This window comes from Miniopterus schreibersii, assembly GCF_964146895.1.
Source record: "Miniopterus schreibersii genome assembly, chromosome: 9".
NCBI classification, from domain to species: domain Eukaryota; kingdom Metazoa; phylum Chordata; class Mammalia; order Chiroptera; family Miniopteridae; genus Miniopterus; species Miniopterus schreibersii.
In genome coordinates, this window is record NC_138118.1 from 22,970,686 (window position 1) to 22,993,547 (window position 22,862).

The 22,862-nt window shown below is 37.3% G+C and overlaps 1 protein-coding gene across 5 annotated transcripts in view; it reads left to right on the top strand.

Annotated features, from left to right (window-relative positions):
* Positions 1-20,274, top strand: part of TSPAN12 (tetraspanin 12) — a 58,865-nt gene extending 38,591 nt beyond the window's left edge. For all 5 annotated transcript variants that reach the window (XM_081147896.1, XM_081147899.1, XM_081147900.1 and 2 more), the window contains 2 exons: positions 3,741-3,884; positions 18,700-20,274. In XM_081147896.1, coding sequence (XP_081004022.1) covers positions 3,741-3,884; positions 18,700-19,005 — 450 coding nt within the window. In that variant the 3' untranslated portion in view covers positions 19,006-20,274. The remainder of the gene's footprint in view (positions 1-3,740; positions 3,885-18,699) is intronic.
* The last annotated feature ends 2,588 nt before the right edge of the window (positions 20,275-22,862 follow it).

Consider the following 22,862-nt stretch of genomic DNA (forward strand, 5'->3'; position numbering starts at 1 on the left):
GAGCTTTCTAGTCGGAAAATGCTGGCTCTGCTGCTTATTCTTTCATGAGCTTCTGTAATTTACTTAACTTCCTTAAGCCTCAGTCTTACCTGTAAAATGGGAATAATAAAATACCTCCTTGAGTTCTTGAGAAGATTAAATAAGTTTTATCTTATTTAGCTTATGGTTATTAACAATAACATTACAAAGTATAGGGCTTTTAACTTTTCTTACCTAACTTTCACATAGCACTGCAAGCAATCATCTTCCCAAATGGGGGGCTATATTTGGATGTTTAAAATCTGGTGACTTGAAGTTAATCATTGATCTTGCTTCAAACCAAGCTTCTCTCCCAAGCAGTTTCCTTGTGATTGTAGTGACATTTCCAGATAACCAAATATATTTGTTTCTTTTAACTTTATTTAGAGCTGGGCCACAAAACATTTTATTTTATTTTATTTTATTTAAAAAAAATTTTTTTTAAATCCTCACCCGAGGATACTTTTTCCATTGCTTTCCAGAGAAAGTGGAAGGGGGAGAGAGTGAGAGATGGATGTGAGAGAGACATATTGACTGGTTGCCTCCCACACACACCCTGACCCTGACCAGGCCGGGGATTAAGCCTGCAACAGAGGTACGTGCCCTTGACCAGGCCCTTCATTCCAAGGGGCCTATGCTCCAGCCACTGAGCCAAGCTGGCCAGGGCTGGGCCACAAAACATTTGAGAGTCAGTGTCTTACATAATAGATAACCAGCTCTCTGGTCAGTTACTCTGGCTTGGATATGGGCAGAAGTTCAAGTCCAAGATAATTTCCAAATCTGGCCCTTTGTGTTACAGTTGTTGAGATGGTGAGCATTATCTTTGTAACACAGATTTCCTGTTTATTCAAAAGCTTCCTCACTTTGTTTACTGTTCATTTGTACTAAAAACAACATGCAAGGAAAATAAGTAAAGCATTAGGGAATTTATAGAAGGCTGTGTTCAGCTACTGCCCTGGGTAGAAGCTGCCCAGAGCTCTTTATATTTTTGGGTTTGTGATGTAGACCATGATAATCCAGGTTAAAAAACAAAGCAAGTTTTGTTTTGGTATTTTTTCTAATGGTAGGAACAGGAGCTCCACCTAGATAGAGAATGTACAAGCATTGCAAATGACAGCACCCATATTTTTAGATTTGTTGCATGATAAATGTCCTCCTCCATGTCATAGGCCTATTTCACCCCAGAGGAAGTGGTGAAGACCTCTGGCTATCCTGAGTTTTAAAAACCCCTTGTACCAGTTTTCTAGAGCTGTGGCTGTAACAAAGTACCACAGACTGGGAGGCTTAAACAACAGAAATGTGTTGTCTCATAGTTCTGGAGGCTCAAAGTCTGAGATCAAGGCGTGCAGGGTTGGTTTCTTTGGAGGCCTCTGTCCTGGGCTTCTAAATGGCTGTCTTCTCCTAGTGTCTTCGCATTGGCTTCCCTCTGTATGTGTTGTGTTTAAATTTCATCTCCTTATAGGGACATCAGTCATATGGGTTTATGGCCCACCCTAATGACCTTGGTTTAATTACCTCTGCAAAGACACTATCTTCAAATATGGTCACATTTGGGGCATGAGAACTTCAACGTGAACTTCAGGTAGCAGACAATTCAGCCCATAACATTCCTCTTACAAAATAAATGGTAGAGCTGAGAGGGACCTTGTCAGCCCCAGTTTTCCTGGCTCCTCATTCAGTGCTGTTCTGTGCATGTCCCTCAGCTTAGTGGACTCTTATTTAAGCTCTAGTGATACTTATTTAATACCTTAAAAACACACACCTGGGTTTTAAAAATGTGTTTATTCATTTTAACATAATGGTTGGAGAATAGGCTTTGGAACAAATCGGCTCTGCCACCTGTTGGTCTGTGATCCTGGCAAGTTACTTGATGCATCAGAACCTCAGTTTATTTATATATAAAATGGTGATGGTATTTTCTTGAATTTGATACAATGTTAGAAAGAGTGGCCCTGCTCTCAATGTGATTTTGAAGGATGCAGGAAAACTACAAGGAATGTGGACCAGTCATCTGTGGCATAATAATGGGTTTGCTTAAGGGAGTTTTCAGGAAAAGTTTCAATTCAATATCTTCTGTTAATGATGAAGAACAACTATGTAAAAAGAAAAAAAAATTCAGTGACTTATTAAAATAAAATAAAAAGTTTGGCACTGAACATAATATGCTTAAGTTATTTGGAAAAAGTCATTTCTGTGGAGCACCTCATTTCCTGACAAGGGCAGATGAATGGGCTGTTCTATTGTGGATGGGGTTAGAATGTTCCAGGAACTATTCTTCTGTCATCAACCTAGGAAAACACATGTCATTAGGAAATGAGAGAGGTAAGTTTTCTCTGAGTACAAGGATTTTAAAAGACTGACTTGGAAATGTAGTAAGTAGTTTATGATTTTTAGAAAGAAAATCTTTTTACTACATATGATTTTTATGGAATCTTAATGACATAAAATATGTGATGTCAAATTATGTTTAACTTAATTTGTGATGCTTATGATATATATTCATTGCTTTTGGAACAGGTTTGTAAAGGAAATTACTAAAAATGTTTTAAAGTTTCTTGGAAAATTTTAGTATTACTCATAGTGTTCAGTAATTCATCATTTATAATACTCAAGGTGATTTTTGCTTTTTTAAAATTAGATATTTAAACAAATGAAAAAACGTAAAATCATTTTTAGTATTTTCCTTGTTTCATTTTACATGAGAAGTTTAGAATTCTTCAGGTTGGATTTTAGTTGAATTTTGAAATGATGGTGGGTTGTGTTATTTTATGGCACAGTGTTAATCCTGGGCACAGATTGATCGGTTGGGCTACATAATTTGCAGAGCCAGTCACTCTTGGCAGACGTCCCCTCAGACACTGCCCATAGTGCTTGTTTTTCACTGTATGAAGAGTAACTCCCCTCTACCCCAGGGCAGAAAATTATCATAGTTAATTATTCTGAACCTAATCTACATCCATCCATAAGCAGCATATCTAAACCTTGGCCAGAGAAAGTTTTTGCTAATCCTTGGTGAAATAAGTCAAAAAGAAAAGAAGACAAAACAGGTTTTCTTAAATCTAACTTTAAGCTAAAGGAACATCATTTCTTCTGAGATTTATGTGATAGAATATGATCATTTATTTTAAGAATCTTATTTGGTTGAATAAAATTTATTTGCCAGATTTATGTTTATATCTCAAAAATTTTTGAAAATTTTTCTGGTTAATGAATCCAAATCTGGTAGTCTTTGTAATGGGGACTTTGGTCAACAAATCTTTCTACAAAGATTACAGAAACTTTTAATGTAATATTTGAATTTTAAGCAATTAAACTGGTATCTAGGCATGTACACATAAATTTATCAGCTATTTTTCAGTGCCTAGAGGCTTAGTGGTAAATATAAGGTTTGACCTATTTGTGTTATAAGTTGTGTATATTAACTCTGTTGCTATATGATCACTTGTAGAGGCTCTTACAGTTGGAGAAGATGGAGTGAGGCTTAGTTATGCCTGATTTGTTTTCAGGTGTTATGGGCATTGATGTTCAGGATTGTTCCATTATGGACTCCTTTACTACATTTCTGTCATCAACATATAATTAAGTGATGACACATATCATTAAATGATGACAGAACAAAGTTAACTTTGGCTACAAAAATTTAAGAAATCTAATGTTTAATCTCCTATAAATTAAGAAAATATTTTTGTAGTTTCTGAGACTGACCAGTCATTCTTTTGCAGTTCAAGTGCTGTGGAGTGGTATATTTCACCGACTGGTTGGAAATGACGGAGATGGACTGGCCTCCAGATTCCTGTTGTGTTAGGGAATTCCCAGGATGTTCCAAACAGGCCCACCAGGAAGATCTCAGTGACCTTTATCAAGAGGTAAGGCCGTATGTGTTTAGCTTATCATGGATAAAAGTTTTCTTACAATGACAAGTAAAAAATCGACAACATGCCAAAGAAATTTTCCTCTTCTGTACAAATATAAAGGCCCTTAAAATTTTTCTCTGATATGTGGAAAAACAAGATAAAACTAAAAATTAATATAAAAGTCTGAACACTGATCACATTTTAACAAAGGAAGTTGGGAAAGACTAGGTTTTAGAATTAATTGGATTTTAAAATGTGTTGTCTAAGAATCAATTCTATTGCCTGCTCCTAGGGGTCCTTTGAAACAGACACATGCAAAGCCTGTAGCTGACTCTGGATAGTCAGGAAAACACAGTTTGGAGTTCCTGAGCAGAATATGATGTGGAACTTCACATAGATTAAAACATGCAGGGGGAAAAATCCCACTGTCCAGAGAAAATACTGTTCCCCCTGTTCACTAATGATCAGTGATGTGTTTTAGTTAACTCATTTAATGGAGTTAGATGCTCACTGGAATTAAATAAAATCAAGTGTCCCATGCCCAAGAAACTTGTATATATTTATCAAAATCATCTATTATTCTTTATTAGCAGAAGTTTTCCTATCATTTTATTTTTAGTGGTGATTTTTACATTTTTTTAGCAACAAAACCTTTTTTCAAATTAAAATCTAGAACCACACCATCCTGTACTGTAACCAATAGCTACATGTGGCTATTTAAATTAAAATTAAATTATATAAAAATTTCATTTCCTCATTTGTGTTAGCCACATTTCAAGTGTTCAGCAGCCTCTCAAGATTAGCTCCTCCTGTACTGGACAACGCAGATGCAAGACATTTCCATCATCACCAAAAACATTATTGCAGCCTTGATCTAGAGTGGAAGCTCAAAATGGAAGGGAAGCTGCTCAGGCTGAGGAGCTGGAATCATTTCCCAGATATATCTCGAGTCAAGCACCTGGTTACCACAAAGCACTGTTGAAAACCTCTGGCTTAACAGACACATTCATGATATAAAACACACACATACACACACACACACACACACACACACACAGAGTATAACTATAAAGAATGAAACTGTAAAAAAACCCACATCAGATTTCTAAAACTTGCCTTTTTGTTTATTTCAAGATGGTGACTTTAGGAGCTTAAACATTTTTCCTAAAAATATTAATATTGTTCAAAACATCTTTTAGGCAGTTTACCTAAGTCAGTTGTGGAGATTAACAGGAATCAGCTGCATTAATTTATAGTGTAAATTAACTAATCTGAAAAAGATGTTGGATCACTTACACAAATGATCTATCACATTCGTGCCATAGATATGAGTAACTTTGGGCTGTTAAAAAATCGTCTCAGAGGACAAGACTGTCACATTTAAGGATATCCAAAATAAAGTGCTTTGGGCTCCAAAGGCATGCACAGAGAAGTGTCAAGTATTTGTTTTAAGAGATTCAGAATTGTATCAGTTTTTTAGATTACTATAACAAAGTGCCACTAAGTGAGTTGCTTAAACAACAAATACTTATTGTCTCACAATTCTGAAGGCTGTAAATCTGAGATCGAGATGTAAGCAAGGTTGGTTCCTTCTGAGAGGTGTGAGGAAGAACCTATTCCATTTCTCTCTCTCAGCTTCTGGTGGTTGGCTGGCCATCGTTGGTGTTCCTCGGCTTGTAGAAGCATCACCCTGATCTCTGCCTTCACCTTCATATGGAGTTCTTGTTTGTGTCTGTTTCCAAATTTCCCTTTTTATAAGGACATTAGTCACTCACACTTCTCCAGTATGACCTCATCTTAACTAATCACATCTGCAGCAACTCTGTTTCTAAATAAGATCAGGTTCTGAGTTAGTGGGGATCAAGACCTCAGCATATGCATTTGGAGGGGACACAATTCAACTCATAACAAAAATTGTTGAAACAGCTGAATAACTCAGGTTGTTTATTTTAAAAGATAATCAAAATAATTTTAGTCATGCCTCATACTACTGAGGAGCAGTGTGTTTGGATATTATCATTTTAAACATACTATGTTTAGTAACATTTTGGCCTTGAATAAAAAAGAATATCCAAAATATTGTATATTGAACAAAGAATTGTTGGGCCAGTGTCTCCGAGATCCTCAGGGATTATGCTATATCTTGTGTTCTGGGTGAAAGCTGAATATTGGCTGGTCTCTGTAGTAGGGATGGCCAGCTAACAAGTGTGACAGTTAAAGTCCTGCTTATTCCATAAAACAGAAACAGTGCTTAACATTTCTAAGATAATATTAAACACAGGCATAATTGTGGATATTCAAACACATTATAACTCACTACTGGATTTTAAAAAACCCCAGATGATTACAGTACAGATACAAATATAAGCATGTGAATTAAAACCTATTAACTTTCCCTGTGTAAACTTAATTCATTTGTTAGTTTTTAGGAGTGGCAAATCAGTATGGGAAATTATTGGACTACAACCCCATATATAATAATTTTTATTTTCTTTTGTGATTAATACTGATAATATGATTATAACTAATATTGACCATGAGAATGGCAAACATGAATCAATTTTCCAGATGTTCCCACAAAGTCTTCACTTCAATTTTACTTTATTTAGTTGAAAAGCATGCAGTAGAGATTTAATAAAATTTTCTTGTAAAATTGCTATTTAGTTTTACTAGCTTATCTTAATTATTTCTACTAGTAATATCATGCTTTACTTTCATGATGTCTATAATTGCTTGTTTCATGAATTTAAAGATTGAAAGAAGCCACACTCTTGTGCATGGGGCAAATTTGATGGCCCAGATTATTTTAAAAGTTTTTTCATATTTTCATCAAAAGACTCTCAATAGCAAGCTGGCACTGTTAGTTATGAGATATTTCTTTAGACACAATTCCAGCAGAGATGGAGGTTCATTATGTCAGAGTAATTTGCTTTTGCATTTTATAATTAATAACAGATGCTGATAATGGTAATGTTATAGTGCATCATTATATGCATAGTTGACTTACAAAAGTGGATCACTTAGTAGCTTTATGGCACAAGTACAGTTAAATCCATCATTAAAAATAACAGTTAATTCCACTTTGCCCTGGAGAACATATGTTTCCTAATTGCAGTGTGCCCACTGATCATCCACCTGGAAGATGAGGGATCTAGAAAGAAGAACAAGGGAGGGACAGCTGGAGGTATATCAAATGTTTATTCTGAAGTAGCGAGTACTAAGGGGAGTTGTTTCAGAAGTCTTCAAATATTTCAAAGTTCATCATTCAGAACAGGAACTAGACTTACCCATTGTTGCTCCAAGGGCCGGAGTCACAGGAAGGAAATTTTGAGTCAGTAGAAGGAAGACCTTGCTCATCAAAATACATCCAATTGTGATACAGGTTCTCTCGTGAAATAGTGAGTGTCTTATCTCTAAAAATATTAAAGTCAAGGTCAGATAGCCATGCCATTGGTGATTAGAATGGGTTTTTAAATTAAGAGTGAATCTGGACTAGATGAACTTCAAGGTCCCTTTTATCTTTCATATTCTGTAAACTCAGAGATAAGAACTGGCTTTCTTCCTGCAGTTTCTGTTCAGTAGTCTGAAATCAAGGAAATAAATCATTCTCAACCATCTGGTGGCCTGCTTGGTCCCTGACCCAATAATATTTTATGACACATTTGAAATGTGTGAAAAATGACAGAACAGAAATACAGCAACAATTGCACATTTTAGAAACTTTCCCATCAGAGTTATTGTTGAGTCTGACAACAACTCCTCAAATATCTACATTGAGCACAACGTGTGTATGTAAGTATACATTTAAAAATCACAGTTGAAAACATCTCTGACCATCAGTTTGGTTCCATCGCATTCATTCATTCAAAATGTTTTGTGAGTACCTACTGGACTCCGGGTGCTGAGGATATAGTGGAGAATGTTGCAGACAGAAATCTCTCCTCTTGTATAACTTACTTATATTCTAGTTAGGGATATAAACAATTAACAAGAAAAAAACAGCAATAAAAATAATTTCAAGTAGTGTTAAGCACTTTGAAGACTCTGAACAAGGTCATGTGCTGGAGAATTACTTTATTGGTGAGGGAACTACTTAAGATAGAACAGGTAGGATCAGGCTCTCTTAGGAGGTGACATTTGAACTGAAACCAATTGATGAGAAGGGCCCAGCCATGCAAAGATCTGTTGAAGAGTATTTTTTTTAGCCTAAGGAACTACAAGCACAAAAGCCCACCCAGTGGTGGCCTGGGCCAATGATCACTGATTGCTTACTACCCTGTTCTTTGGAATTGTTTGTGTAGCCACACTCTCCAAATACAAGGTGTGAGATTTGGCTTCAGCAAAACATCAGATTTATAGTTTAAACTGGTAAAACATAGGACTTAGGATGCATCTCTTCCTTCTCTCACCTGAATTTCCCACCATCTTAGTTACTAGAGTTCTGTGTCTATACTTGATCTGGAGAAGGAAAAAAAGAGAGAAAGAAGAATAAAAATGGCAGGTAGAGAAAAAGTCTTTGTAGAGCATGGACTTCCAACCTCTCCCATAGACCTGTGCATGTCTTGGATGGGCTTCAAGGGAAAGAAAAGTAATGCTGCTGAAATTGGTTTTGATAGTTTATATGCATTTTTTCAGTGACTAGGATCCATAGCTTTTATTAACTTTTGTTCAAACCTGTTAGGAATTTTTGTGAATTTATTTGAGCCAAACTGTGGGCAAATCCCGGAAGCAGAATCTCAACAGATTGAGATAATGCTCCAGAGAATGACAGTTTTGTACCTTGTTTTATACATTACAATCAAAAGAGCGGACATAAGTGGGTTACATGAAATCCATTGGTGATAGATTAGGGGGGTGGGAGAAAGCAGAGCAGGGAAACCTCTGGGGTTGGATAAAAAGTAAAATAATGGACACACTTCTTTTACTTAGGTGGGTGCAGGATAGTTAACAGTCAACAGTTAACTCAATAACAATGAGGGGATTTGTGGTTTTCGCAGAATGGTGCCTATGCTTTGAGGGGTCCAGGGAAAGGAAAACTACTTTGACATTCCAATGATATGTTATTATAGATGCAAAATACAATAGATGCAGACTCAGTTAAGGTAAAGATTTGCCTTTGTTGGAAGACACTGGCCTAGGACGTGACTACCCACCCTAAACTGCTTTTAGTTGAAAAATTTTAACTTCAGACCATCCTTTGTGGTGGCTTTAGGTCTCTGAGGTTGCAAGGCCTGCCCTGAGCTAGTCAGGTTAGCATGTGGCCCCTTTTTGTCCACACTTTCCTTAGTATCTCTTATCTAAAAGTGTGACTGACTAGCTGTTGAGAATAGTGGCAGTGTTGGTATCTCAGGTAATAAATGAAGCACAAAGGTCTCTTCAAAGGGGCTGAAATGGCATTTTCTCCCTCTGTATGCCACCTCAAAAATAAAAAAGAGAAGTCACCAGGCTCACAACAGACCTTACTTCAAATGGACCAACTAAAAATATCAAACAAATAAGGACAGAGAGTCAAGTAAAATGTAGCCCCAAAGACAAGTTTAATTTGTCTTTAGGAGAAAGACCACTGGAAAAGACAGTGACTGCTTCTTCAGGAAAGTTATACTCACAGAAGTTTACATAAGGGCTGGACAGAGTTGTTTTCTGTGTACCTTTGGGACACTTTTCCTTTAGACCCTTGTTCTTTATATGTTCCATGAGGTGTTGGGTTTGAATATCAAATACTCTTAATAACTTTTTTGTGACAAGTAATTTGAACCAAATCATTTCTGCCTCTTTAGATGATTGTTTATTTCTTCTCTGAGTAACAGGAAACAAAAATAGGGAGCTTAGAGATGGGCAGGGAGTGTAGATATGAAGAGATGTGATCTTTCTGGCTTGTGGTACAAAGAACCCAGATGATAAGAATGCACATGTCTGCAGTGCTCACAGATAGTAAACGGATATATAGGGATGGTCCTCCACGTTAAAGATGGGGGCAGCTCATGGTGAACCATGCGGGATGGGTTGTTTGAGGTTTTTATTCTCTCAGTTATATGTTACCTGCTCTGTGTGTTGAGAGCAGTTTTGTGGTCCTGTCCCTACCCATCTCCTTTGTACCCAGCAATTCTTGGCAAGTGCTTTTTGTTTTATAAGCTATGTTCATTTTTTTATTTTCTGGGCAGTATCTCAGCCCTCAGCAATTTTTGTTAAAACTCTTCTCTTGCTAACATCTTTGACCAATTAGAAAAGTGAGTCAAACTATATATCTGTTTTGACTAATAGAAACAAATTTTATTTATAATTTTCACACACAACATCTGAAACATGTAAATATTTCCTCAGCACTTCTGAGCCAGAGGTAGACTTCACAGTGCTGTGGGAGTAGAGGTGTCTCCTTCGGGCAAGTTCGTGTAGTTATGGTAGTGATCATTTTTCTCCCAGGTAACCCGGCCCTTAAGCTACTAGTGGGATTCTTCTTAGAACCAAGTAGATTGCCATACTAGAAACAAACACAATTAGGGTGGTAGGTGTTGAAAGAAAGTCCAAGACAGAAAGTGAGATGTAGCAGCTTAGGCCCCTTGCCAGGTACTGACCAATTACGCTAACCTAAAGTGAGTCAAATCTGCATAGGAACGATTCTCACATCAGTGGCTAAATAGAGGTAGGAATTAGATGATCTTGAATTGGGGCACAAGAAGGAGCCTGACATAGGGTAGGCAGTCCTTAATTGCCATTGTGTTTATGTTTGAGATATACAGTGGAAGCGCGTAGAGGGCATAGAAATTAATTTGGGCTTCCAATCTTAAAAAATAAACAGGCATTAGCCAGGTGCAGAAAATATTTGGGTGGCATGGGGCTGAAAAAGGCCATTCCAAGCAAAGAGGCAAGGGTGCAATTAGATCTGGAAGGGAGACAGCATGGAGGGAGCACAAGGCCTGAGGAGACCCAAGCAGACATGGCTGGACAGGACTGGCGCTGGATTATGAAGAGCCCTGGATGACCTCATAACACATGCATTTTCTACAGAGGTCTGCGAATAGTTGCGAAATAAAAAACGCGAACATGTTTACAAAATGGAGGCATTATTATGAAAGGAAGGCTTAGGACAGAGTAGTCCTGGGATCCTGATTTATTCATAATGAAGCTCTATTCTCAGATAAACATACATAGAATCTCCTGCCCAGACAGTAAAAGGTAGGCAGCTTTCAGGCTCAGTGGTTATTTAGATGAAATCTCCCCAAGAAGTTCCATTCTCAGGGTTCTTTTATATAAAGTTAAAGACACTCCCTCCTGCCTCTCTGCTGATTTCATTATCTCCTCAGCAACTGCTGGCAGGGATCAGCTGGACTCTGACGTGGGTGATATCTGTTTTATCATTCAAAGCCCTACAGGGCCAGTTTGGGCTTGGTGGGAGGGTGGAAATCCCTTTTATCTCTAGGCTTTGCTTGATCTAATCAGGCCTTGAACTATCTTGCCAGTTTTGCTTCAGGTATACAATGCATTCTTATTTCCTTTTACTCTCTTTTTCAATGTAATTCAATTGTGAGTTTCCAGTTACCTATTCACTATTCAAACAACACTCCCCATTGCCCCCCATTCTTTATTTGTAGAAACAAATTTTGCCTTTAGAATTTACTGATATGAAAGCCATTATAATATTTTACCCTGGAAAAATACCTCACAAAGTAACAATTTTAGATTAGTGCTTAAAAATCTGTATTGGCAGAGAATGAGTTGAGGTGAGAGTTGGGTCTTGCTTGAGGCCTGGGAATCTGTAGGAAGCTGTTGCGGGTCACTCACATGAGTGATTGTAAGGACTTGGATTCTGGTTGTGCCATTCAGGATGGAGAAGAGGGGATGAAAGTGAAGGATATGAAAGAGGGAGAATGAACAGGACTAGGTGATGAATTGACTGTGGGGAGTGAGTGACAGGGAAACTACAAGGACACTTGACTTGGACCCTGAATAGATGTAGAAGCCATTTCTTGAGGGGAGATGTTGGCTTTGATTATACCACATTGGAAATGCTGCGTTTAAGGGTCCTGTCCAGGTACTCCATATACTCCCAGTAGGAAATATGAAGCTTAGGAGACAGAACTCAGCCAGAGATATGGATTTTGTATGTATTAATTAGGGAAAGAGCTAACTCAAAATACAATAGCTTGAATAAGGTTGGAGTCTATTTCTCTCTCATAGACCAGTCAGCTGGTCCAGAGTATCAGGCAGCTCTGCTGCATAAGTTCATCAGGGGCCCAGGATGGTGAGACACCTTTGCCTTTTTTTAATACCTACCTTCCAAAGTTGCTCCTGTTTTTCTCCAGTTCCAGTCAGTGGGGAAGGGAGGAAGTGGGAAGGAACACATCCCATGCATTAAGCTCTACGTTCATCCCCTCTGCTCACATTCCACTGGCTAGGCCTCACATGGCTGTGCTTAGCTGCAAGGAAGGCGGGAAATGTGGTCTCGGGCTAGTAGTCTGTGTTCCGACAGACTATATGAAGAGGTGGAGAGTAGACTGGGATGATTTGGAGGCCAAGGTGAGAAGTTGGGGAATGGCAACACTTAAGGGCAGAGGAGGCATCACCAACTGTAGGCACAGAAGAAACGGAAAGCAGTGTGCTGAGAGTCAGAGGAGAAGGTTTTTAGGAATGAGCATTGTTCAGCATTTAAGACTCGTCTCTGAGGCCAGACTCTTTGGATTAAATCTTTGATCTGCTTCTTACTAGCTGTGTGACCTTGGGCAAGTTTTTAAACTTCCTGTGCTTCATTTTTCTCATCTTTTTTGGTGAGATCCAACCTGAAAAAAGAGGATTACCAGAGTACTTATCTCTTAGGGTTGTTTGGAGAGTTAAGTGAATTAACCTATTAAAAACCCTTAAAACAGTGCCTGTTTGTAGTATATACTACTAGAATAGCTAAGAGTTAAAATAAATCAGATATTGAAAAGTATACATTGTGTTTTTCAAATAGGCTATATATTTTTATGGATCTATGAGCAAGTATTTTATATGCATTATCTCTTTTAAGCCCTAACACAATTCTTTGAAGGTTACAGTATTTTTATCTCAATTTTACAGATGAGAAAAATGAGGCCCAAAGAGGGTAAGTGACCTAGCTAGTCATAGAGCTAGTCAGTGACTGAGGTCAGATCGAATTGATTCCAAAGCCCATACTTTTAGAGCCCATACTTTTATCTCTAAAATTTTGAGATATAGAACACATGATGAGGAGTAAGCTGAGTGTTTATAGATTTTTTTCACTTCTAAACTTTACCTTTCTATCTATTAAATGAGATAATAATAATACCTACATCATTATAGTCCTACAAAGATAAATCAAGCTACTTAATGAGAAACACTTAGCAAACCACTTGGTTTGATAATAAATACAAATCTTCAAAGCCTAGTGGTTGCTAATGACAATAATAATAGTAATTTATTAACACTTACTTAAGTAAATAGAAAAATTAGCAGCTTATGATTAGAGTTTTCATTAGCCAAATTACCCTTAGTTTTGCCCATGAGGACCAGAAAGTATGTGTTTTCTGGTTATATGCATTTGTGCTGGCTGAAGCTAGAGTTTTAGGTCAGGGTTTTGGGGACTTCATGTAGTTTCCCACTTTGCTTGTTTCAACACCTTCCCACTCCTTATAGATGAACTTTAGGTAGACAAAGGGCCCAATGAAAGACAATGCTTGAACAAGCATTTTGGAAAGGTTCCTCTGCTCAGCCAGGCAGGGAATGCCAGCTTCTGGAACTGGCCTCACTGGAGAGGACAGCACCTTCTGGGTTTTCTGACTCTAGTCTGTTTATAACCACATTTTTTTTTCGTAAAAATGAAATATGTTCGGTAAACGTGGTCTTTTCAATTTGATGGTTCTGCCTATCTAATGGGGATAGATTGTGAGGATTAAATGAAATATGTGGGTCTGTCATTTTTAAGAAATAAGAAGACTTGTTCTACTATATTTCCTGTGCATGGGTTTGGTTAACCTTCCTCTTAAGAGAACAGAAAGTCCTGTAGTGAATTTTATTACTTGCTGTTTAATTTTTTTTTAAAGGATGCATTTATTTCCCTGCAAAGCTTATGATTATCAGTGGAGAACTTGTGGTACAACCTGTTTAAAGCTCATGAACTACTATCATTCATTTTTTAATTTTAGAAGAAATAGAGAAGAAGATTATATATTTGTACCTGATAATTAACACGGTCATTTCAAACTTGACAGTCATGTTTATTATCAAAAATCAATTATAAAAATATCATACTGGTATGTATGGCCCCTAGATTTTATTTATACTTTATTTCATAAGCATATGAGATCTAACTCTTTGACATGGCCTGTGAAAGCCATGGGTGCTTTTCTAATTTTAGAAACTCATTTTGGAGATAGATCAGAGAATAATTTCAAGTGTATAATTCCCTCAAGTGAAATGAGGCATCTGACATGCCTTCAAATAGATTCCAGGAAATGTAGGGATTAGTAATTTTTCTCTGATAAAAAGGTAATGTTATTATTTACAGTTAATAGTTGACCAGAATTTTAATGTTGCAGCAAGTAAAGTAGGCTAGCCAATATGTCTTATTCATAGCTTTGAATTATCTTAGGTTATTAATGTAAGGTTAGCATAGCTTTATTTGGAAGAACACATATTCAAGGTAAACCAACTCAAAGTATTTTATTTTGAGAAAAGCCAATAAGTGCAATTCATTTCTTTCCTATTCTGAATAAAACACCCTTTGTGAAATAGAATGCAGTTTTGAACTCTAACACTTCTATTTCCTCTTTTGACTCACTTACAAAAATGTTCATTTTTGCAACTAAATTTGTATGAATAGTACAAGAGATTATATAGAGACACATTGATATTTTTTCTTCTCTAGGTTTAGTGTATTGCTTTTCAATGTAAGTGTCCAAGTTTGCATTGAAAAGTGTAAACCTTATGCATGATTATTTGATTGGCTTAAAATAAGTTCACAACTACTGTTCAGATTGAATTGTTTCAATGGGGTTAATGCAAAAAGGACCATAAACCCAAAGTTGTTTCTATTGAGAATTTAGAGAGTGGCTAAGGGGGACAGTTATTTTATTTAAAGAAATCTGGGAAAATACTGTCTTATCAAGAAGAGGAATATTGTTTTGGAAAGTTAATCCCCAACATTAAGTAGTTGTGTAAATGAATCACTAATATTGAGCAATATGCTGCATGTTTTTTACAATGCCTTCTGAGTCATCAAATATTAAATTGTTTCAGTATAGAGAGATTTGTGCTTTTATTTATATATTTACACTCTGTATCTTTTTATTAAATAAAGGATTTAATGCTATACACAACAAGAAAGATGCAATGAATTAATAATAACACATAAATAATATTGGAAAGTCAGGGTTAAGAACAGAGTAATTAGACATGCTTCATATGAGGACAAATGGGGTTATGGAGTTTCATATTTACCCCTCAGCTTCCTGAAAGCCCAGGTGAAAAGGAGACAGAATTATTTACATGATTTAATATTAGAATAGAATATTCCACATTTTCAAAGGGAACAAAATTCTAAAGTATTTTTTCAAGTGGGATTTAAAAAAAATCTTCTACTCTAAGTTACCTAGGAAAATATCTTCAATATTATTTTCCACTAATTTTATTGGGCAGTTCCTTATGGTGTTCTTAAATACACCTTAGTGGAGAATGCTCTGCCAGGGCATAGGCTAATACATTCCAAAATAGCAGATTCCAGTGGTTGATTTGATACTTGTACATGATTTAAAATACACAGAGATGTCAATTTCATATTTTAAATAATCTGTAGGTAACATCTTTTTCTGATAGAAAAGCATAAATTATAATTAACGAATTCTGATGACAAGCTTAAGTACTTAAATTTTGTGTTGTTTTGAGGGGTTATCTATGTATTTTGTAAACTGAGGAAGTGATAAGACTGACACATTTTTATAAAATTTGAGGAATCGAACTAGGATCTTTGCTTTGAATAAGCATCCCTTGCCCACCTCAGCATGGACATAATCTTCAGGTTCCATTTATCAGGAAGGAGACCAGGTCCTGACTATGTCCCGTGTGATACAACCACATGTCCACTCCTCTGGGGTACCTGAAAAGCTTTTTGTGTGAAATCCAAACCTGTTTACAACGACCTTAGTTGTCTTAACATTTTATTGCATTTTCTAGTTTTTGTTAAAGTTAAAAATCAGTGTTAAAAAGAAACATTAATAAAATCAGACAATCCAGAAAGAGATCATCAGGATGATGAAGTGTATATATTTGGAAAACTAGGATGAAATAGGAATATTTAGTCTGGAGAAGAGAATGGTTAAAGGGAAAGTCACATCTCATTAGACATGGCTCTCTGCCTTCTGGAAAAGGGATTGTTTGAGAGCAGAACCAGGACCAGTGTATCTTATTAAGAGACAGGTTCCAACAAGGAAATGCTTGTTAAGATCTACTGTTTTTCAGCCCGGCCGGGTGTGGCTCAGCTGTTGAGCATCGACCTAGGATCCAGGAGATCGGGGTTTGATTCCCGCTCAGGGCACATGCCCTGGTTGTGGGCTGCAGCCGATCAATGACTCTCTCATCATTGATGTTTCTATCTCTCTCTTTCCCCCTCCTTTCCTCTCTCTGAAATCAATAAAGATATATTAAAAAAAAAAGACCTACTGTTTTTCAAATGTGGACAGAACTGTCTAGTGAGGCTGGGAGTTCCTCTCATTAAAAGCATTTTCTTTGATGTATCTTTGTTTGTGTATGAGCCATACTTTCTTGTTTCTTTGTACATCTTGTGATATTTATCGTTGTTGAAAACTGTACATTTTAAGTAATATAATATGGCAACTCTGGAAATCAGGTTTTCCCTCCTCCCCAAAGTTTGTTGTTCATTATTGTTGTTATTTGATCATTAATGACATTCCTGAACTAATTTTATAAGGTCTGTATTCTTTGTCGTGTGGGGCCCGTGAAGTCTCTGCTCAGTTAACTTTGTGGTCAGTTAATGAATGAACAGAGATTTCTTAGATGCCTAGAACCAGTAAGTCTCCTAGCCTTTGCCAAGGGTGCACAAAGCCTCAAGGTTAGCCAGAGGTGAGATTTTAGTGCCTTCCTAGGTCTTTCTTAGCATGTGTACAGTCCTAGGCTTGAGCACAACTCTACTCATGTAACTTTCTAGATCCCCACGAATGCGTCAGAGCTTTGCTAAGGCCCCTATGGGCTTCTCTTTACCCCAGCTTTTTCTTTTCAGTTTTTTGGCTCACCCATTGTGTGCAACTGTCATCTACCACTTCAGGTAGCCTCAGTGTTCAACAGTTACCTCTGGTTGCTTTTGACAAACATGGGGGTGAAGGGACCCTGGTTGATCTGCGTATAAGGTTCAAATAAAGACAGCCTTGCAAGTAAGGTTTTCCAGTTGAAGCACCAGATGCAACAAATAATGACAATTCTCTAGTAATGGGACTTTAAAGTAGCTCTACCCCTATTTTGTTACCTCTGGTGGCTTCTAGGCTACTGGTTTTTGTTTTGCATGCTTTTAAAAGATTTTTATAATAGAATTTAGAGAGAGAGGAAGGGAGAAGGAGAAACGTCGATGTGAGATCGAAACATTGATCAGCTGCCTCCTGCATGCCCCCCACTGGGGATCAAGCCCACAACCTAAGTATGTATCCCAACCTGGAATCTAATGGGCAACTTTTCAGTGCATGGGACAGTGCCTAACCAGCTGAACCACACCGGCCAGGGCTAGGCCACTGGTTTTCATCATAATTATGAGCTGTCACATAAGGATGCTTGTTGGGGTTACAAATAAACATAAATATGAATTTTCATTTTTTTTGCTGTGGATTCAGTAGAGGCATGGCAGGTAGCCTGCTTTGGTCACCTGCGAGGTGGCATATAACAATTGTTAGTCACATTTTACCTTCTTTTCTTTGTCCCTCATCTCCCCATTTTCCTTGCTCATGGATTTTTTTTCTCTTTTGATTCCTCCTCTTCTTTCTGAATTCTCTCCTTTGGCTACCATAGTTACTCATTAGCCTTTTGAATTAAAACTAAACAGAAGCAAAAATCTTGCTAATCTTTTTAAGTCAGATGTCAAGTTTGTACCTGGTAGAACTAGAACTTGGTGTCAGAAAGTCCCCCATATATATTTCTGCTGCAGGCAGCGGACAGAAGTGTGTGTGCATTGGGAGGGTAGGGAGAAGGGAATAGATTGATCTCCGCCCACCAGCATGTTTCAGCAGCAGATTGGGGAAATATTCTTGATCCTTGGGGAAAAGTTTCTGACCAAATGAACAAAAATCAAATAGTGAATACAAATAATAATAATGAAACCTTATTTTTGAAAATTTTGACTCAGTCTATATCAGGAGTCGGCACTTAATGGCCTGTGCCCCAAATCTGGCCTGTTGCCTTTTTGTTCATGAAGTTCCATTGGAACACAGTTACATCCGTTCATTTACATATTGTCTGTGGCTTCTTTGGTGTAACAGTGGCAGAGATGAGTAGTCGGAACGGAGAGCACATGGCCTGCAAAACCTAAAAGATTTACTATCTGGCTCTTTATCAAAAAAGTGTGCCAACCCTTGCTCTAGATGTGTTTTATACCAGTAGTTCTCAATGTCAGATTATGAGGAAGACAGAAGAAATCACCTGGGCAGGCTTTTCAAAAAGTTCCCATCTCTATCTCCCTTCCAGCTTCTCACAGGTGTCCCTGTTGAGAGCTACTGTTTTAAACTTTATGATTCAGTCGTTTGGTTCCATTAACTGATACAGATGGTTTGTTTTCACCATTTTGACCCTCTATAAGACACCCAAAGTAATTTTGACCATGTTATTTCTTTTACAGGGTTGTGGGAAGAAAATGTATTCCTTTTTGAGAGGAACCAAACAACTGCAGGTGCTGCGGTTTCTGGGAATCTCCATTGGAGTGACACAGATCCTGGCCATGATCCTCACCATTACTCTGCTCTGGGCTCTCTATTACGACAGACGGGAGCCTGGGGCAGACCAAATGATGTCCCTGAAGAACGACACGACTCAGCACCTGTCATGTCACTCAGTAGAACTGTTGAAACCAAGCCTGACGAGGATCTTTGAACACACACCCATGGCAAACAGCTTTAATACACACTTTGAGATGGAGGAATTATAGAGGATGTGAAAGAAGGAAGCCACACACTTATTTTATTTTACTTGTGCATGTTTGAGCACACAGTTGTTTCATAAATGTGTAGAAATAAAAACGTTGCCATAAAACAATGCCTAAGCATATAATTTTGTACCCTTTAAAACGAAGAGGGACAAGTTCCATATGTTATGTTATCGCCTGGTCAATAGTAGTTGCCCTTTATAATGCTGAGGACAGATCTAGTACCCACTGTATAGCTTGGGTAAGAATTTTACTAAACACAGTTATGCTTTGAGGTTTATGCTTTGATACAGATTGACCAAGGTTTCTGCATGTAAACAAGCCCTGCTGTTGTGGGATTGGAGCTACAGTAAAGTTCGACGTATTTCTGTAAGCTTGCTAGTATATAAAGTACCAATTAACTGCTAACATAGGAAGTTAGACAGTACTAATGATTTTTATTCCTTGGTGATATATTCTTTTGAGGGTAAAATAGATTAGACATAAGAAAACTCTGAAGATTGGTGACTACCTAAATGTGATTTTTGCTAGTAACTACTTCCTAGCTTACAAGAGCAAACTAACACATCGTCTTAAACTGATCAGGGATCTATGTGTGTATGAGAGTCTGTGTGAAGTCCGTATAATTCAGTAGATTTCAGTTCTCACAATGTTAATAACAGTTGTGAAATGGATAAATTTGTCCTGCATAACACAATTATTTTTAACCTTTCCTGTTAATAGTTTTAAATTGTTTTGGTTTTATATTACATACATAACTGCTAATTTAAATATTTAACCACTAATTTTGAAAAATTGCTAGTGTGATACGAAAGGAGTCATTATGATTCAGAATGTAGTCTGGTCTCTAAGGAGTATTAACAAGAAAGTTTACACATAACTTAGTTCATTTAGCAAAGACTTGGACTCTGTCTTTCTCCCAAACTAAGACTAAACACTTTTTGACACTAAACACTTTTTAAAGAAGCTTATCTTTGCCTTCTCCAAACAAGAAGTGACAGCATCCAAGTCTGAATATAATTCTACACAGAATAGTGTTCCCTTTCTCTAGCAAAATGCTGTGAGAATCATAAAAATAAGTGAATTTCCTTGCTTTATTTCACTGATTAAGATGCTATGGTGAATTACACAGATTATTAAATATTTTACAAGAGTAAAATATATTTATTTGAAATGAGAAAAGTGCATTTTACTGTATTTTGTGTATAATGTTTATTTCTCAAGAGAATGGAAAGCAAAGTAAAACTTGTCAATAAATATTTTCTAGAGAGTAATAATCTGTCTGTCTAATTTTCATACATCGTAAGCACTTTTACCACTCGAGAAGATTACCAAAGGGAGAAAAATGTGAGAAGAAATGATTGAATATAATAATAATAATGATTTCTAAACTCAAGCTAATCTATAAGAATATGTATTTTCACTGAGAAGATAAAAAGGTGCTCATTTACTTTTCAAGTTTGATTTTGAGCTAAATTATAAATAATGTTACCATTTGATATAATATATAAATGCACCTATTTGTGATTTGTGTTCATTTATCTCCTCAATATTTTCATATTACAGTTTTTACAGTAATTTTTTTCTTTTTAATCCTCACCCGAAGATATCGTTTTTCATTGTTTTTCAGAGAGAGTGGGAGGGAGAGAGAGGAGAGAGAAATATAGATGTAAGAGAGACACATCGATTGGTTACCTCCTGCAGGTGTCCAGGCTGGGGCCAGGGATGGAGCCTGCAACAGAAGTATGTGTCTTTGGCTGGAACTGAACCCAGAACACTTCAGTCCATGAGCTGATGCTCTAACCACTGAGCCAAACCAACTAGGGCTTCAAAGTAATTTTAAGAGATAATGAGCCTAAGGAATACAATATTTTAAATCAACAGCTAGATTTCATCTCTTTCATAGATTTAAGTGAAAACTGAATCAGAATCAAAAGCAGCCCTTTTTATAATTCCCTCAGCACCCCAGCTCCCTATAATTTTACCTAAAATGCCCAAGTAATTTAAACAGCTATGAGTGTTATTTGAATTATTTGGATAACAGTCAAATGTGGCTGCTTTTCTTTTGATGTCACAGAAAGAACAAGCATATATTTTATTAAACTTGGTAAAAAAACAATTTAATTTGTAAATAGAAGTTGATTTCTACATTTTTAGACTTCAGATATTTTGATATATTGCCTGACTTAATACTCTAGAATAATCAATATATATTTAGACAATCATCTTATATGCTTATGAACTTGCTTAATGGGAACAAATGGAATTTATAGCAGAGGTCTACAAAGGTCTCTTATGGTAGCAGTGCACCTGCAATAATAAAACTGCCAGGAGCTTTAAAAAGTGTATTTAATATGCCAGAGCTGAGGGTGTTCACTGTTTGGGTACATTGCAAACAAAATTGTTAAGTGGTTATCTGGGAATTTTTAAAAGCTTTCTTTTGTGAAAATCACCATTTTTTAAAAGTAACATTTAAGAAGATTATTTTTAGATTGGTTAATAGTCAATTCAAAGTGCCCTGGAGATTCAGAGATGACAGTAAGAGATGGTGTTTATCTTCTAGCACCAAAAAATATAAAATTAATATGCACAGGACTATGCAGTCAGTGGGGTCATGCTTAGCAACGTGAGACTGAAGAGAATAGAATTAAGGCAGCTACATGAAGGAAATGGCCTTCAAGCTGAGTCAGGAAAGAAGAGTGGAGCTTAGCCGACTCACAGAGAACATGCCATAAGCCACTACCTTGAAGTTAAGAAGCATATGTTATTTTGGGGGCAGGACCCATCTTTCAATGTGGTTAGAGCATAGAATGCTTGAAAAGATATCATAGGAAAGGAAATGGGTGAAATTTGGGTGTTTGGACTTAATTCTATAAGTTCAATGGAGAGTCACTTAAGTGTTTTCAGAAAGAGAAGTTTATGTGTGTTTCGGAAATTTAACCAGATTAGTCAAGTGAGAAACTGAAGGCAGGGAGACAGTGGTACCTGTTGTACCACTCCCCAGGGTGGGCTGTTCTTTAGCTAGTCTAGGTACATGTACAGCTCTCTGTGGGGTTGTAGACACTGGAGGCTCCAGGGCTTGGCTGGCTAGATTGCTGTTGCTGTGGTCCTAGAGAGAGACAAGAACCCTCACCAGTACACCCGGAGTCAAAATGTAGTGCATTAAACAGGTTACAACAGGGTAAATCTCCAAAAACAGGCAGCAGATTAGTCTTGGGGAGTGTCAGATGAGAAGTGAAAGAACTAAAATTTCTAGATTTTGTACTTGGTAAATTGGCAATGGCAGTAACCTAGATAGAAGACTGGAGTGGGAATGGCAGTGTGATTAATTTGGTTTGGACACACTGAGTTGGACATGCCTGCAGGACATGCAGATGGAGATGTCTGCAGGCAGCCAGACCTTCCAGTCTGAAGCTCAAGAGAGCTCACTGTCAAGCCTGGGAATTTTTGTACATTGCTTTCCGAGCTCAGGAAGCCTGACAGAAAATGGGCTGAGAACCAAATCTTCTATGAGGAGAATCTTAAGCAGGATGTTGTAAGAACTTCCTTTTGTCTGAACTCCCACTCCTGTGGATGAGTCAATGGAGGTTAAAAAATATATATATATACACCACTGAAACTTTTGTGGAAAAAGGAACACCCCTCCCCCAGCTTTTTTGTGTTGTTTTTTTTTGTTAACCCTCACCCAAGGATATATTTTTTTACATAGAAAAGCCAGATTGCCCGGCCAGGCGTACCGCTCAGCGGTTGAGCGTCAACCTAAGATCCAGGTGATCAGGGTTTGATTCCCAATCAGGGCACATGCCCGGGTTGTAGGTTCGATCAATGACTCTCTCATCATTGATGTTTCTCTCTCTCTC